General features: G+C 33.5%; 3 protein-coding genes across 10 annotated transcripts in view; 2 read left to right on the plus strand and 1 right to left on the minus strand.

The window, feature by feature from the left end:
- tyn (trynity) overlaps window positions 1–4,499 on the plus strand; it is a 46,842-nt gene extending 42,343 nt beyond the window's left edge. For both annotated transcript variants that reach the window (XM_085192774.1, XM_085192775.1), the window contains 7 exons: window positions 311–486; window positions 884–1,017; window positions 2,166–2,305; window positions 2,429–2,510; window positions 2,661–2,805; window positions 3,649–3,862; window positions 4,224–4,499. In XM_085192774.1, the coding sequence (XP_085048900.1) occupies window positions 311–486; window positions 884–1,017; window positions 2,166–2,305; window positions 2,429–2,510; window positions 2,661–2,805; window positions 3,649–3,862; window positions 4,224–4,375 (1,043 nt within the window). In that variant the 3' untranslated portion in view covers window positions 4,376–4,499. The remainder of the gene's footprint in view (window positions 1–310; window positions 487–883; window positions 1,018–2,165; window positions 2,306–2,428; window positions 2,511–2,660; window positions 2,806–3,648; window positions 3,863–4,223) is intronic.
- Window positions 4,500–5,421: 922 nt separating this feature from the next.
- Window positions 5,422–6,932, minus strand: Lipt2 (Lipoyl(octanoyl) transferase 2). The gene is made up of 3 exons (XM_085192776.1): window positions 6,630–6,932; window positions 6,279–6,491; window positions 5,422–5,868 (listed from the first exon to the last, which is right to left on the minus strand). The coding sequence occupies exons 1-3, from the start codon at window positions 6,784–6,786 to the stop codon at window positions 5,522–5,524; spliced, it is 717 nt and encodes a 238-aa protein (XP_085048902.1). The 5' UTR covers window positions 6,787–6,932; the 3' UTR covers window positions 5,422–5,521.
- A 5,023-nt stretch (window positions 6,933–11,955) lies between these two features.
- The window catches only part of sick (sickie), a 254,751-nt gene continuing 252,028 nt past the window's right edge, over window positions 11,956–14,678 (plus strand). For all 7 annotated transcript variants that reach the window (XM_085192441.1, XM_085192442.1, XM_085192444.1 and 4 more), the window contains exon 1: window positions 11,956–12,021. In XM_085192441.1, coding sequence (XP_085048567.1) covers window positions 11,971–12,021 — 51 coding nt within the window. In that variant the 5' untranslated portion in view covers window positions 11,956–11,970. The remainder of the gene's footprint in view (window positions 12,022–14,678) is intronic.

Genomic DNA, 14,678 nt, shown 5'->3' on the forward strand with positions numbered 1-14,678 from the left:
TAATTGAAATTTGTTTTCGTTTTAACGCCTGTTATTGATGGTCATCGTAATGCAGTTTCACAAGGCTGTGAATGTAACGCGATGGTTGTGGGTTCGATCCCTACTCGATGAAAATTAAAAATTAAATTATTATTTATTAATATTTCTATTTCTTCGCTCTAGCACCAAAGCAAAAGCCCGCCGTTGATTTGACGAAAAGTAAGGAACGGAGTGTCTTAACACTATGTTCCCTCTGCCTACACTGGTGTGTACGGGTTACCGCGTGAAGCTGATATGATTTTTGATTTTAACTATTGATTTAATATTTTAGTGTCAGTACATTGCAAGGATACAAGGATCGCGGTGCAAGTGCGAACAAATAAACCATTCAATGGAAGAATCTACGCTTTGGGACGTTCCGAGACGTGCAACATCGATGTTGTTAATAGCGATCTATTCAGATTGGACCTGACTATGGCTGGGCAGGATTGTAACACGCAGAGCGTTGTAAGTAAATTTATTATCAGCTAAAAAAGATAAACGACTATAAAATTTTAGTATAAATTCATATTAGTATTTCTTAGTAGTATTACATTTAAATTTGCATAAAAATGAATGGAATCTTAAAATGGAAGGATTACTTTTTTAAACCTTTATTTAAATTTTTCTAGTCCTAAGTGTACTAATAATATGTATAAAAGTTTGAACGTAGCGGGATTTGAACCTGTGCCTTTTGGAAACAGTCCAAGCGGTTTGATCAATAAGCTATACGTTCTCATCAAACTACGTCGATTTTTATAAACTCGTTACAGCTTATTTATGTTGTTTTCTAAATAAGTAATTTTTCTTTCTCAAATATAGAATAACCCTATATAAAAAATTAAATATTTTCATATTATTATAGACTGGCGTATATTCCAACACGGTTGTGCTCCAACATCACAGCGTAGTTATGACGAAAGCAGACAAAATCTACAAGGTGAAGTGCACATACGATATGAGTTCGAAGAACATTACATTCGGAATGGTTCCCATCAGGTCGGTAACAGTAAATCCGCATAATAATATATGTTTTTAGGAAACCATGGCGGCCACGCAAATCAGCGACGAGATCTACGTGATAAAAATATAACTAAGCCAGCCAATATTTTCGTCGACTTAAGTTTTAACAGCACTTTTTCTAGATAGTTTTTATAACAGGTGCTTTCTAAAAAACCTTTTGTGGTTTTTTTTGCAAAGAAATTTTTAGTGCATTTCCGTTTTTGCCACAGTTAGATTTTAATTGGATTTAAAAACAATAAAAGAGTGTTTTAAAAAAATAAAAATATATATAATAAATTCGTAGTGTCACTAAATAATGTCAATATAACAATTCACATACCGACACACGCGTTCACTAATATAAAATTCTATTGACCCAATATCGTCTCTGAATTATACATACAGATAATAAAACAATTAGATTCCCCTCACTGGGTGCGGAATGTAAACGTGGTGTGCATTATAAACAACTTTTACTACTTTGTATGGATTTTTAATAGCCGCACTAGATGTGCGATTAAATCATGATTGCTGTCAATGATCCCGATATGGAAATTTCTAGATGCATTGTTTTAATGAAATGACGTGTTGAGTATAAATTATGTTATATTTTGAGGTCAGTAATGGCTCAGGGACTCGAGGAGTATCTGTAAAGGCGACTGGTCGTGGGTTCGGTCCCCACTCGAGAAAAAGAAATATTTATCTTAATTTGTATTTTCATTTCTTCGCTTTGAAGTTGAGGCAAAGCACGGCGTTGAGTTCGAGAGGAACGTAGTGTCTCAGCACTAGGTTCCCTCTGCCTACCCTGCTGTGTGCGGGATACAGCGTGAAGCTATTTTTTTTTCTTTAATCAACATATATGAATGACTAATGAGTAATAACTATACTTAAGCTTCTCTACTTTGTTGCTTTGTAGCTAGCGACGCTACATTGTAATTATAGCGTTAATTAGCATATTTAACGTATTAATAAACAACTCGTATAGTTTCATTTTCATCTTGTTGCAAAATATTTCATATTTTATAGCCTCATATTTCATGTTTCATTGAAATTTATTCACCTAGGAAAGTAGTTAAAATGTCGTGAAATCTAATTAAGATATATTAAGAAGCTAGCTTATAATATTTATTTTTTAATATTATCAGAGATCCGGAGATGATTTCCATCACTGCCGCCCCCGAGGCTCCTCCTCCACGCATCCGCATCCTGGACAGCCGCCAACGCGAGGTGGAAACGGTCCGTATTGGAGACCGTCTCACTTTCCGTATCGAGATTCCAGAAGACAGTAAGTTTATATTAAGTACTTTTACCTAACAAGTATGTTCTTAATTGTAGGAATATTTGTTTTGTTGATTTATAGTTCTTTTATTGTTTTTTTTATATTTAAACTTAATTATAACTTTTGCAGCTCCCTATGGAATCTTTGCGCGCAGCTGTGTTGCTATGGCCAAGGACTCGAAGAGCACATTCCAGATTATCGATGATGAAGGGTTTGTATATTGTTACAGTATGAATTTCCTAATATAACCTTAGTGCCACCGGGCCATAACGGTGGAATTGTATTTAATTTTACAAAGTATCTATGAGTACTTTAAATGTCTAAGTTAAATCAAATTAATACTTTTCCTACGTTTTGTTAGATGTCCAGTTGATCCATCAATATTCCCGGCCTTCATTCCCGATGGCAACGCGCTACAGTCAGTGTATGAGGCCTTCAGATTCACTGAGTCATATGGAGTTATATTCCAGTGCAATGTGAAATACTGTCTTGGACCTTGCGAGCCTGTAAGTGTTGACAAACTAAAGTATTACAATTAAGAAGTTAAAGTTTAAAATTAATCACGTAGTTTCTAAATATGAAAGAAAAGTACCTACTTTTATAGATATACCTACTCGTTATTATATATTTTTTTGTTTCTGTATCCCACACATAGCAGGATAGACAGAGGGAGCCTGGGAACGTAGTGTTAAAACACTCTGTTCCCATTATGACACTTCAGTTCTCCACTTTCAATCGAGTTCTTGAGCTCCAACGACACTGTGGAATAAATTTTGTAGTATAAAAAATATTATACTAACATTGAACTTTCGACTCTAAAGTGTTCAGCTATATTAACGGGTTCCAAGGTTATCATAGATTAAGCTCAATAAGGCTAGTCAACTTTAAACGCTTTTCCGTGCACAAATTGTAACGCCTGTAAAATTCTAATACGGTACTTAGTCACGCCGATTTAGTTAATATTCGCTGACTAAATTTAATGTAGAATTATTATTCTGGATATTTTTCTCATGTCACGGTGTTTTAGAATATTTAAGGTTCTAATATTATAATCATGCTGTTTTTCACTATATTTCAATAAAGTATCAGCCTGTATACTCATTTAAATATAGTTGGTGTATCATTTTTATTTACTTTCGTGCTTACGAAATTTATTGATATTTCCTATTTTTTTTTTATTTTAGTTATTCTTCTATCTTATTACAGCTAATACAAGCTTATTGATATGTGAAACTTTAAATAACATGTTCATAATCCGAAATTTATTGAGCTATCATTATTTTTTTTAAGTACACTAATCCTAATTTCAAAATTGTAAATTTAATAAATATTTTAATCCATTATCTTAGGCTGTATGCGAATGGGGCAGGGAGTCCATAGAGTCCTGGGGCAGAAAGAGGCGTTCGTTGCCTATCAACGAGACCGGCGAAGCTCACAGCCAAGAAGAAGACATGAATATCTCTCAAGAGATCCTCGTCCTCGACTTTGGTGATGAGAGACAAAGTACAGATTTCTTACGTTCTGACAAACCTGGTGGTACCGCCAGTGAAGCTAACTTTGGAGGTAAGATTTTATGAATTGACCCTAAATGTTTAAATACTCTATTCTACAGTAATATCCTTGTAATAAAATATATTTTGAATATATTTAAATTGATACTTTATAGCAGGTAATAAAAGTAAATTAAAGTAACAGTATAATAACTGTAATATTTAAACTCTATTATATACTATTTAACGATGAACGAACTACAACGCGGTGTAATTTAGTTTTTCAGATCCTATCTAGTTTATTTTTTTTTAATAGATGGAACATTTTTTGCCTGTTCGTAATTGGTAGCCTGTAGTTTTTCTTTTCATTGCCTTCTTTTCAGTGCATTGACGTTAAAATTTTATTTTTTAAAAATCACTTTGTTTTTTTGCAGAAAAAACCGTGACGATTGTGGAGCCGTGCCCAAGCAAGTCTTCTGTCCTGTTACTAGGAGTTGCTTGTGCTCTCTTGGTGCTGCTTTACATTGCCACTATCTTCTGCTACTACATGCGGAAATGGCTGGCACCACCTAAGCATATGTCATAATTTATGAACATCCTCAGGCTGAGTAGTTAAACATTGACAACGGAATTTCAACGTTCAAATCTTGATAAAAACGATATTGTATCCAAAAAATATGGCGCGAGTAATTTTGGTATTGAACATTTCGGTTAACATTTCGGTTGGTATTGAACATCATTTCATTTCGGTTAACGCTTTAAATAGTCATGAAGTTGACAACAGCCATTTTGAAAGACAACGTTTACACTACAAGAAGTAAGTTTTAAAAGGAAATTGTGATATAAATGACTGATTCGAAATTTCATAATGTTCACGTCATAATATCCGTCCATTAGTTTAGTATTTATATCGTGGTGAAGAGCCTTCATATTTAATGTAACCACCGCGTGTCTAGCATATGCATACCTGACGGTAATCGATTGCATTTGAAAGCATTTACTATTTTCTAAGTAGGTATACGACTGTAGGTACAACATACTAATATTAAAAATTAGATATTATACGATGATGCTTGTTATGAACATCAAATTAGATAAGGTACTTTTAGCGATAGGATAGAATTCAGAAATTGCATTTATTAAGCAATAAGTAGCTAGGTCAATTGGAATTATAATTGAGATTTCTTTTTTTGGAATAATCCCTGAAAATTATTTCTTTCTGTACCCCATATATTTGAAGGGAGTATTCTGAACAATGTTTCATTTATTGCTTTAGTTATTATAGATCGGCATACATTTAACTTAGGCATTAGCATTAAGTTGTCGTAATTCATGTTATTGTGCCCATTGATAACATTATTAAGGCATTTTAAATCTTCTTCGAAATTAAATTAAATATTCTTGTAAATATACTGTTGTGTCACTATAGGCGCTAACAGTTTTATTTCTCTTATATCTTGGTGAACTTTCAGTTGGGTTCTGTAGAAATATGACTTAAATTACATAGTATTTTGTTACATTTTATTGAAAAGCATTTGTTTCTCCTAACCCAACTTGAGATTTCTACTTTATTTATTTAGACTTACTGTAACATCTATTTATTTTTTATTACATTTAAATAAATGAAATAAATTTGTACAAATCAAATGATTGTTTTATTTGGTAACATATGTATAAAAACAAAATAACTATATAAATATCCTACAGTATATGATGAAATAATGTTGCACATTTATCCTAATTCCACCATCAATTTACTATAAATGTTACTAAGAATTTCTTGTTGGGCGTCTATTTCTATGTCTTCTGTCTCACAATTAAATACTTTTTGAAAATGTTTCACAAATATTGGAGTCATTTCGTCTATTGTACAGATTTTGCCGGTTTCATTTGTTAAGGAAGTTACACCTTTATCAGGAATACCACAAGGATCAATATGGGTGAACCAAGATAAGTCAGTGTTACAGTTCAATGAGATTCCATGAGTTGTGATGTACCTAGATGCATGTACACCTATTGCTGCTATTTTATTGTCCCCGACCCACACTCCTGTATGGGGTGATCTGTTTGCACTTATTCCTAAAAAAAATACATGATGATAATTGATTTAGCAAAATTTATATATTGGTAAATAAAAAAGTCAAGAACTGTCTTGCTACAGAGGAACAAGTACATGTGACTATAAACCACTCAAGGAAATAAAATAGTATATATTTTAAGCACACAATGGATCCAGAACTCTAGCAGGGTGGGATGAGTACCTAGTGTCAAGCCCTACAAACCCAATGGAATTTGAGCTATTGCAAGTTGAGTGACAGGACTTAATTCCGGACAGTGTATGTACTATAGTAGGAAAATGAATATTGTTTGCCTTCATTAATGGGGATCAAACTCACAACTATTTACAGCTTGTGTACCACTGCACTACACTCGTCTCTTATTATGATATGTATTAATTTCTATTGTTACTGTAAAAAATGAAAAGTTACCTAATTCTTCACACATATTTATTACAGTTGCTTCCAAACTACAAACATACCACTTAACGCTAGGTTTATAGTGTTTCAAATTAATAATAGGGTATGCAACAAGCTGTCCTGGTCCATGGAATGTGATAAGACCTCCTCTATTTGTTTTTCTGAATTCTGCACCTAGACCCCGAAGTCTTAGTATTTCATCATTGGGAGTATGGTCCCTTATACCTTAAAATGGATAAAAACTTATCATATATAATATACAAAGTGATAAAGTTTCTAAAAGAAAACATTTAATCATTAGATAACCAAGTAGAGTAGTAGTAGAATAGTAAATTATATAAATTTCATGAAATATATTCATACCTACAGTATAAACTGGTTTATGTTCAACCAGTAAAATAGTATCATAATTTGAAGATATTCCTTTTCCTATTGCATCTAAATGTTTTCGAGCTATGGTAGACTGGATTTTAAAAGCTGTGTCATAACCTAATAATCCTAACCTCCAAATTTTTACCATATTATTTTCAAATTTGTATCTTAATACTAACAACTATTATAGATTTTATTATATTACAATATCTTGTATAAACACTAAAAAATAAAACATTAATATTAAAATAAATAAAAAAGACTTTTATTAAATTTTATGTCAAAAATTTTGACAATCACATTGACGTTTATTAATACAAATAAAGGAATAAATCCAAATAAATTAATGAATTACTTTTAATAAATCTTTATTATATAAAATATATAATGTAAAAAAATATGAAAAACATAACTTATTATTATATATTTTATGAAATAATAAAACATTTAATTACTTATTAAATTACTGCCATCTACAATATATGAAAGGAACTACCACGTTTTACAACATACATGTACGTGGTCAGTGTCGCTATCAATCGTTACATGGCGTTGTAAATAAACTTCCTTCAAGTGGATTTTACCGTGTTAAAGTGTTAGGTTATAAAATAACATTTCAGCCGGCTTAGTTCCTCCTTGTTCCCTGTTCGTAGGGCGGTGTTTCGTTCATTACGTAAACAACTTATAACATAAACATTGGATTTATTATATGAAAATATCTCTAATTATTAAATAAATACAGTAATTTAATATTTTAAAACAATTCGCAAACAAAGTAATTTGAGTGGACTCTATCATTAAATGAAATTTTTCGTAATTAAACATAATATGATACTGTAGGCGCGCTTTATACTTTTGAAATATAAACCTTATGATATTAACGCTATCTTTCGTAAATGTCGTGCTTGGACAAAGTGTTAGTGAGGTCGGAGATGTGGAGTTCATTAAAGCGATGACAACAGGGGTAAGTTTTTATTTCCAAACATAAAATTATTTTAATTGCATTGTTTTAGATTTAGAGGATATTTAATTAAAGTTTTACTTTATTAACGTATAGTTTTCCAATTTTTTTTTCTCGAATAACTATTAAAAAATAAAAAATGGTTTCAATTAGTTATTCTTACTTAAATAAACGTGTTAGGCGTGGTGGGTGAGAACGCCGCAAGTCGCAACTTAAAAAATGATTTTTTACATTCGTTATTATGTACATTCGAGTCACTATAAATTTAGTATTAAACCCCAGACGACTACAGTAATCACAGAACTGAATACACTTGTGGAAATTTCTTATGAAATATTTTACATTTTAACGTAGAAAGTTTTTAAAGAGCACTTTTCTTATACTCCTTAGAAATATCTTTTAAATATAAAACATATACTAATGTGGGTAGGTCTAAAATAAATTGACAAATAGATATTTTCTTTTCCTATTTATTATTTTCTCGTAATGTATCTGTGATCAGATCTCTAGTACAGTTTGAAATTTTTGCTATAGTTTCTCGTTGTATCTCATCATCAACAGAGGGAACCTAGTGTTAAGGCACTGCGTTCCCTTTTTCCAGTTGAATTCTGGGGGCATTGTATGTTGAGTGGCGGAATTCAACGCCACGCTTCGCCTCGACAGCAGTCAAGAAATTAAAATATTACATGTTTCATTTCCTGGAATGGGGATCGAATTCACGACCTACCACCGCTTACACAGTGCACAGAATTCAATTATTCTTATATTTCTTTATAAAATATATACTAAAATATAATATTTCGCATGAACTTAACAATGAACTAATGTAATGTATGAACCCTGCTAATATACTAGATATGACATCCAGTAAAAGTGACATTAAAGTACGTACTTGGCGGTAACCCTTGTTTAGTTGAAGTACTTGAAGTGGTATCGACAGTATACCTAGAGAACCTGGGTAGTCTGTACAGTTTTTTAGGTAGGTATATGCTTAAAATGTATGAGTTAGCTTTATTCACTTATGAACATGGGGTATGTCTAGAAATATTTTCCAGGGAGGTGGGCTTGGGTTAGCTTTGAAGGGGGTTTCAGTGACTTTTTGTTTGAGGCTAATTTTTTTGGTAAAAATTCTGTTGTATTGGGTAATTATGGAATAATTTGACACCTGAATATAATTTCCATAATACTTATTTGCTATTAATGTTTGCTATCTTTAATAGCGTCACATGTTATTAAATCGTGCAATTAGGTAGATTTCTACCGTTCTGACATCCACTTTCCACCGAATTCTCGAGGTATAACGCAACGGCTCGTTATCATAACGAGGACAACATTCAATATTTTTTCCTCCAAGTGGAACCACAGGTTCCCTGCGCCACAACAATTTCAACTTGAAATCAATTAGAAAATCTATTTTATACCAATTTTCATAAAATAGATTACTAAATAAATATTTATTTATAAAAATAAATTTGCTTACTTAACACGAGGAGAGCAAGGGTTAAAACCACTAATAAGGTAAACAAGTGTCTAGTAGCTGAAGCAGGAAGGCCGGTGCTTCCGTCCGGGCTATTTATAGACGCTAGGGTGGTGGGGTGCGCGTACGCGATGTATCCTCACGAAAACTACTTACGTAATCTAACATCGTTGAGGAAATCATATTAAATAATAGTTTTATATTTATTTATGAAAATTAAAATGGCCAATAAAATGCCTAAAAATAAGTAAATCTTTGACTTCATTAGAATTTATTGGATTTTTATGTATGTAATATTAAGATACAAACAATGTTTTTTAGCTTCGCGCTGTCTCGCACTTAGCATAGTGTTAAGACACTCTGTTCTCATCAACTGTGTGACAATTTTCCTTGTTACCGAAGTGAAAATGAAAATATTGAATATCTCATTTGCTCGAGTGGGAATCGAACCCATAACCTGTTGCGCATACAATCCCACACTTGCGCCATTTAAATTGATCTTATATATTTAATAACTAACATAAATGGTTATGTGTTTATACATATATTTACAATAGAAGAAACGTTTATATTTTTTTAGGCAGAGACCGGTTGGAGATTAAATATGGTTTCATGTTCCATATTAAAAAACCGTTTAAAAAGAATATGATGCTTTTGCTCGTACAATCTCATTTGAGATTTCAATAAAATTATATAAGAATCACTAACATAAAAATATATTTGTTTCACTTTGTAATTGTAGTAAATGTCAAACATTTCAACTTATTTATTGTGTGAACGTAACATGAGTTAAATACGCCACTGCGGCGACTCTTGTAGGGCTTTGTACCAAGAAAGCACTCGAGCATAAAGTTAATAAGTAGGTCCTTGAGGCTTGTTGAGAATTTTCAGAGAGAATATTTAGAATATTTTCGGAGAATAATGAAATTAATATAACTCTTAAAATGCATTTTTTTAACTTGACGCTGTATTCCGCACATAGTAGGATGGGCAAAAGGAACCCTATTTTACGTAGAATTCTGAAGGCACTGCGTGTTGTGATTCTGCGTTTTGAGTCGGAAAACTCAACGCCGCAAATAAAAATGTTAAATAGTTCATTTCCTCGAGTGGGAATCGAACCCACTACCTGTCGCGTTTACAGTTAGGTACATACTTGTGCTTCTGCGCTACGATCGGCTTCTTAATATCATTACCTTTTTAAGTTTAATATTATTGAAGATTTTTATTTATTTAATTTCTACTTTCACTTTCTTTCTGTTAGGTAATTGGTATTGAACGCGATGTATTAAAAAATCTACTTTTGCGGAATTTGAAACCGAGACTACATCACAAGGGAATTGTTTATTCGTCTTTACTACAAATAAATATTATTTATAACAAACAAAAAAAAATGTATTTTTTTAAATAATATTTTGTCTGCGAGCTCGTTGCCATAGAGATGGCGCAGTAGGCTGCAGGCCGTGACAGGAATGACAACGCGTGGATCGATGTCGGTCCACACTTTTTATCACCGCCTTTGATCTCCTCTAAAGCCTTCTCGGACCGTATCCTTCGCGTTACCAAATTTTGAGAGATTTGCGGTTTCTTATTATGGGTTCCTTGTAAAAGGATCAACTTTGACTTGTAAAATCTCTCTCTCTCTCTACTCTTTACTCCCATTTACAAATTCTTAAAACCTTTACAAGTCTTGTAATTAACTTATAATTAAAGAGCAGGCCCAGACAGGCACTAAATTAGGACCAGGTAACATAATTAAGACTGTATTTTCAGCTTTAGTATTCACTAGAAGCAAACAAAAACTGTTACATAAAAATTTCTCCCCTAGCTAAGAAGCTAAAAATACTGGCAGTGCTTATTTTTTTACTGGGCTTTTTATACTGTTTCTTTAAATAAACGTTCCCGATTTCCGCTTTTCTTGGTTTAATTTGGCCGTTAAGTTTCTTTAATTATAATTAGGTTTACCTCTGTGCTGCTTGAGCAGACCAGACATTTTTCGTCTAAAACTGGTGTTACTTACTATATTTATATTTGGTAATAATTATAAAATTTTTCATTTTTCCATGTTTTTAGTATTACTTATAGAACTGATGTAATAGTTTAATTTATTATAATTAGATATAGCATTAGAATTAATATTTTAATTGCGATTTATTCGAGTAGAATGCCCTCCACCTGTTTCAATATTGAAATTATATTAGATACAGTTTAATATAAAAGGAAAAACTTAACGTGTTCTAATATATTTATGTATTTCGTTTTTATTGACTCAAAAGTAACGACGAAAGACATAATAGTCTCCGACACACATATACTGACAATACTGACAACAAAATGGATGGTTAAGTCAGTAACATCAGTTCTGTCGAGATGTAACTAATTAAGCCATAAAAACCCCGTTTCCTCGAGCAGTTCTGCTCCGGCCGGCGCGTGGCGGTCGCAGACCCAGTGAGTTATCGCCTTAGTTTAATTATTCATGAGCCCTCGGACAAGTTTCAGCAACTTTGAACTGGCATCTGGCGCTATGTTTTAATTCGCACTTGTTAAATTTTAAACACGATATTATTTGGTTAAAAGGATTTTTTTGATGTTTCAGTTGCTATATTTGGATGGTTACAGAACGAGTTTTTCCGCTCGACGATTGCAAGGCGAGGTTCGAGTCCCGTAGGGGGCGCCGCCGTCGATTTCCTTACAAGCTGCCACATAGGGCATTTCTTCAGGGACAGAGTCCATCCAGTCGAAAACGTCGGATTGAACCCACAACCAGTGGTGTGTACAGTTAGTTACACACTCGTACCCCTGTGCCAGAACTGATCTCATAATGTTACTATAGAAAATATTAAAGGACAGCATATTGTTACAGATGTGGCCGCCGCAAACGAGCGAGCGCCAGTGAGATGAGCTCTGCGGCCACCTGCCGCAGCTACTCATATGATGAAACCATACAGGTATGCCAAATCTAATAATAATACTATCGATGGTAAAAATTTTATTATTTCAAATCCTGAAATTTTAATACGAAATCTACGTCAATCAATGTTCTACAGGCACAAATATTGTGAGATTTTTTTAACATAAAATTTTCAAACATTTTTTTTCTGCTTTGCCTTATAGGATCCTTAAAGGCCAAATCTATCGCTTTGATAGTATATTTTGAACTAACAAGAGTAATCTAGTTTTTTTTGCCTCGATAGGCATGTACTGGAAATTTATTAAATTATTATAGAAATATTTTATATTGTAAGCATACTTGCATATAGTAAACCTACAATATAAACTTTCACACCACGTATGCCAGTCAAGTTTCATGCACAGCAGGTACAGGGTTAACTCTGAGCCTAATATGTAAATATATACAGCATGTTCAGCGATCGAAACTTAATGTGACAAGAGAATAGAATCCAGAAGATTATAGCAGTAAGAGCTTGTTTCGAGTGGAAGTAACAACACTGAAACATCAGGTTGTTATGCGCGATACATAATGCGATTGAGCGAATCTTTACTATTATCACCTGTATGGTTATAGAAATAAGGTAGTTTTTTCAGTTTGCATTATTATTATTGGGGTGAGATGAAATTTTTCAGGACAGGTCATAACGACACATTAGCCGAGGTGGGCTTTATTAATGTGGTACACAGGTTCTCGCTTACATACTATGGGTTTCTTGCCCCATACAGGTCAATGGAAATTGTATACAATTAACTGTTCATTATTCCGCCATAAACATGTGTCAGAGGACGGCGTTTAATGGCGTAATATGATTTAGCTAAACTCTCTTAATAGTGAGTATTCACTCGCTTTATCATGTTGTAGTGAGTGATGAAGCACTTAAAAAATCTATTAAATCTACAATTACATATTCATTTATTCTAGCTGATAGTACAAAATTCTCTATTGTAGTTGCAAGAAGCATGTTAATAAGTACTGGTACTAGTATTCCGAATAATTCACAATGCCCACCAAACATTTAGAAGCTTCCGGCGATGTTCCCCAACGTAGCGTCGCCAAGCCTTTATTTCGCAGATACAACCCATTATTTCCTAGATACGGTATTCCCTCGAGCGGGAACATTTATCAGCGTACGACCCACATAGCAACATCTGGTGATACCACCCCAATATTGGACGCGAAAGAGATTGTGGAATGAAGTTTAGCTGTTCACAGTACTTATGGTTGTTTACTGGTTTTTTGTTCATTCTAACATATGAAACGTAAGTTGTTTTGATATATAAAAGAACTCAACATTTTTTTTTATTATATCTCGATTTCTTTCTTTTGTAAGTTCTAATTTCTTTGGTTTAGGGTATATTAAATATTTATTTGATAAGACTAGTGGAAAGATTATATGATATACGAGCTCTCCGCCTGCGGCTTCGCCCGCTTGATCTACATGATTATTCATTTAATAAACAGAATTGACTGACAGTCAAATGTGTTGATGTTAATGAATAAGCTACGATATTAAAATAAGCTTCACGCTGTATCCCGCACACAGCAGGTAGGCAGAGGGAACCTAATGTTAAGACACTCCGTTCCCCGCATTCTGCCGAATTCTGGAGTCGCGTGTCGAGTGGCGGCGATCAACGCCGCGCTATTCCTCGACTCCAGAGCGAAAATATTATTTTAAAATTTCATTTCCTTGAGTAGAACCTACAACCAGTCCCGTTTTACTGTCACGCACTTGTACCTTGCGTCATGACGGGTCTCAAATATTTCTATACAATAAACTGAAATAAATGACTATTTCATCTGCCTATAGAAGTATATACATGTAGATATAGATTGGCTTAGTGATGTTGATTAGATTAGTAGAAGGGTAGGGCCTAATGTGAAGCGGGCACCATAGAGGCGCGGGCCAGAAAATCGAATTTTCTGCTCTATGCCTTCGGGTCTTTGTCGGGCTTTTCAGAGCGTGACGCAAACATAAACATTGACACACTTCCGCGTGTCACGCCTCACGGTGGAGAATACGTGAAGCACGTTTTATTTTACAAAATAAATATATTTTGTACTAGCGGACGCGCGCAGCTTCGCTTGCCTATTTAAGGGTGAATTATAATAACCCATGAAACATGTGTTCAATGAAATATTTTAAGTCTAAATTTCAAATTTTATAAAAATCGGTGGCGATTTAAAGATTTTTCCATACAAACTTTCAACCCCTTATTTGCCCCCTTAGAGGGAGAATTCTAGAAAATGAAGAAACACGTGTTCAATTAAATACTTTTAAAAATCTAAATTTCAAATTTTATAAAAATTGGTTCCGATTTAATTTTTTTTCCATATAAACTTTGAACCCCTATTTCACCCCTTTAGGGTTAAAATTATTCGAAATCCCTTCTTAGTGGATATCCAGATTACGAAAGTAAACTTTTGTCGAAATTTAACGTTTCTACCCTCAGCGGTTAAGGCTGTGCGTGCGTCTTACCTCAGTCAGTGAGGACAAGTCCTTTTATATATATAGATAGTAAAGAGTTGATTTGGTGCAGGTTAAACATGTTTCATGTGATAGTCGTACAGTGTTGTCATATTTTAGCCAGTCGTGGTGCAGGGGTACAAGCATGTGGCGCAGGTTGTGGGTTCGATTTCCACTTGAAGAAATGG

Source organism: Heliconius melpomene, chromosome 11, assembly GCF_056956725.1.
Source record: "Heliconius melpomene rosina isolate 202511_hmr_F chromosome 11, ASM5695672v1, whole genome shotgun sequence".
Classification (NCBI taxonomy): domain Eukaryota; kingdom Metazoa; phylum Arthropoda; class Insecta; order Lepidoptera; family Nymphalidae; genus Heliconius; species Heliconius melpomene.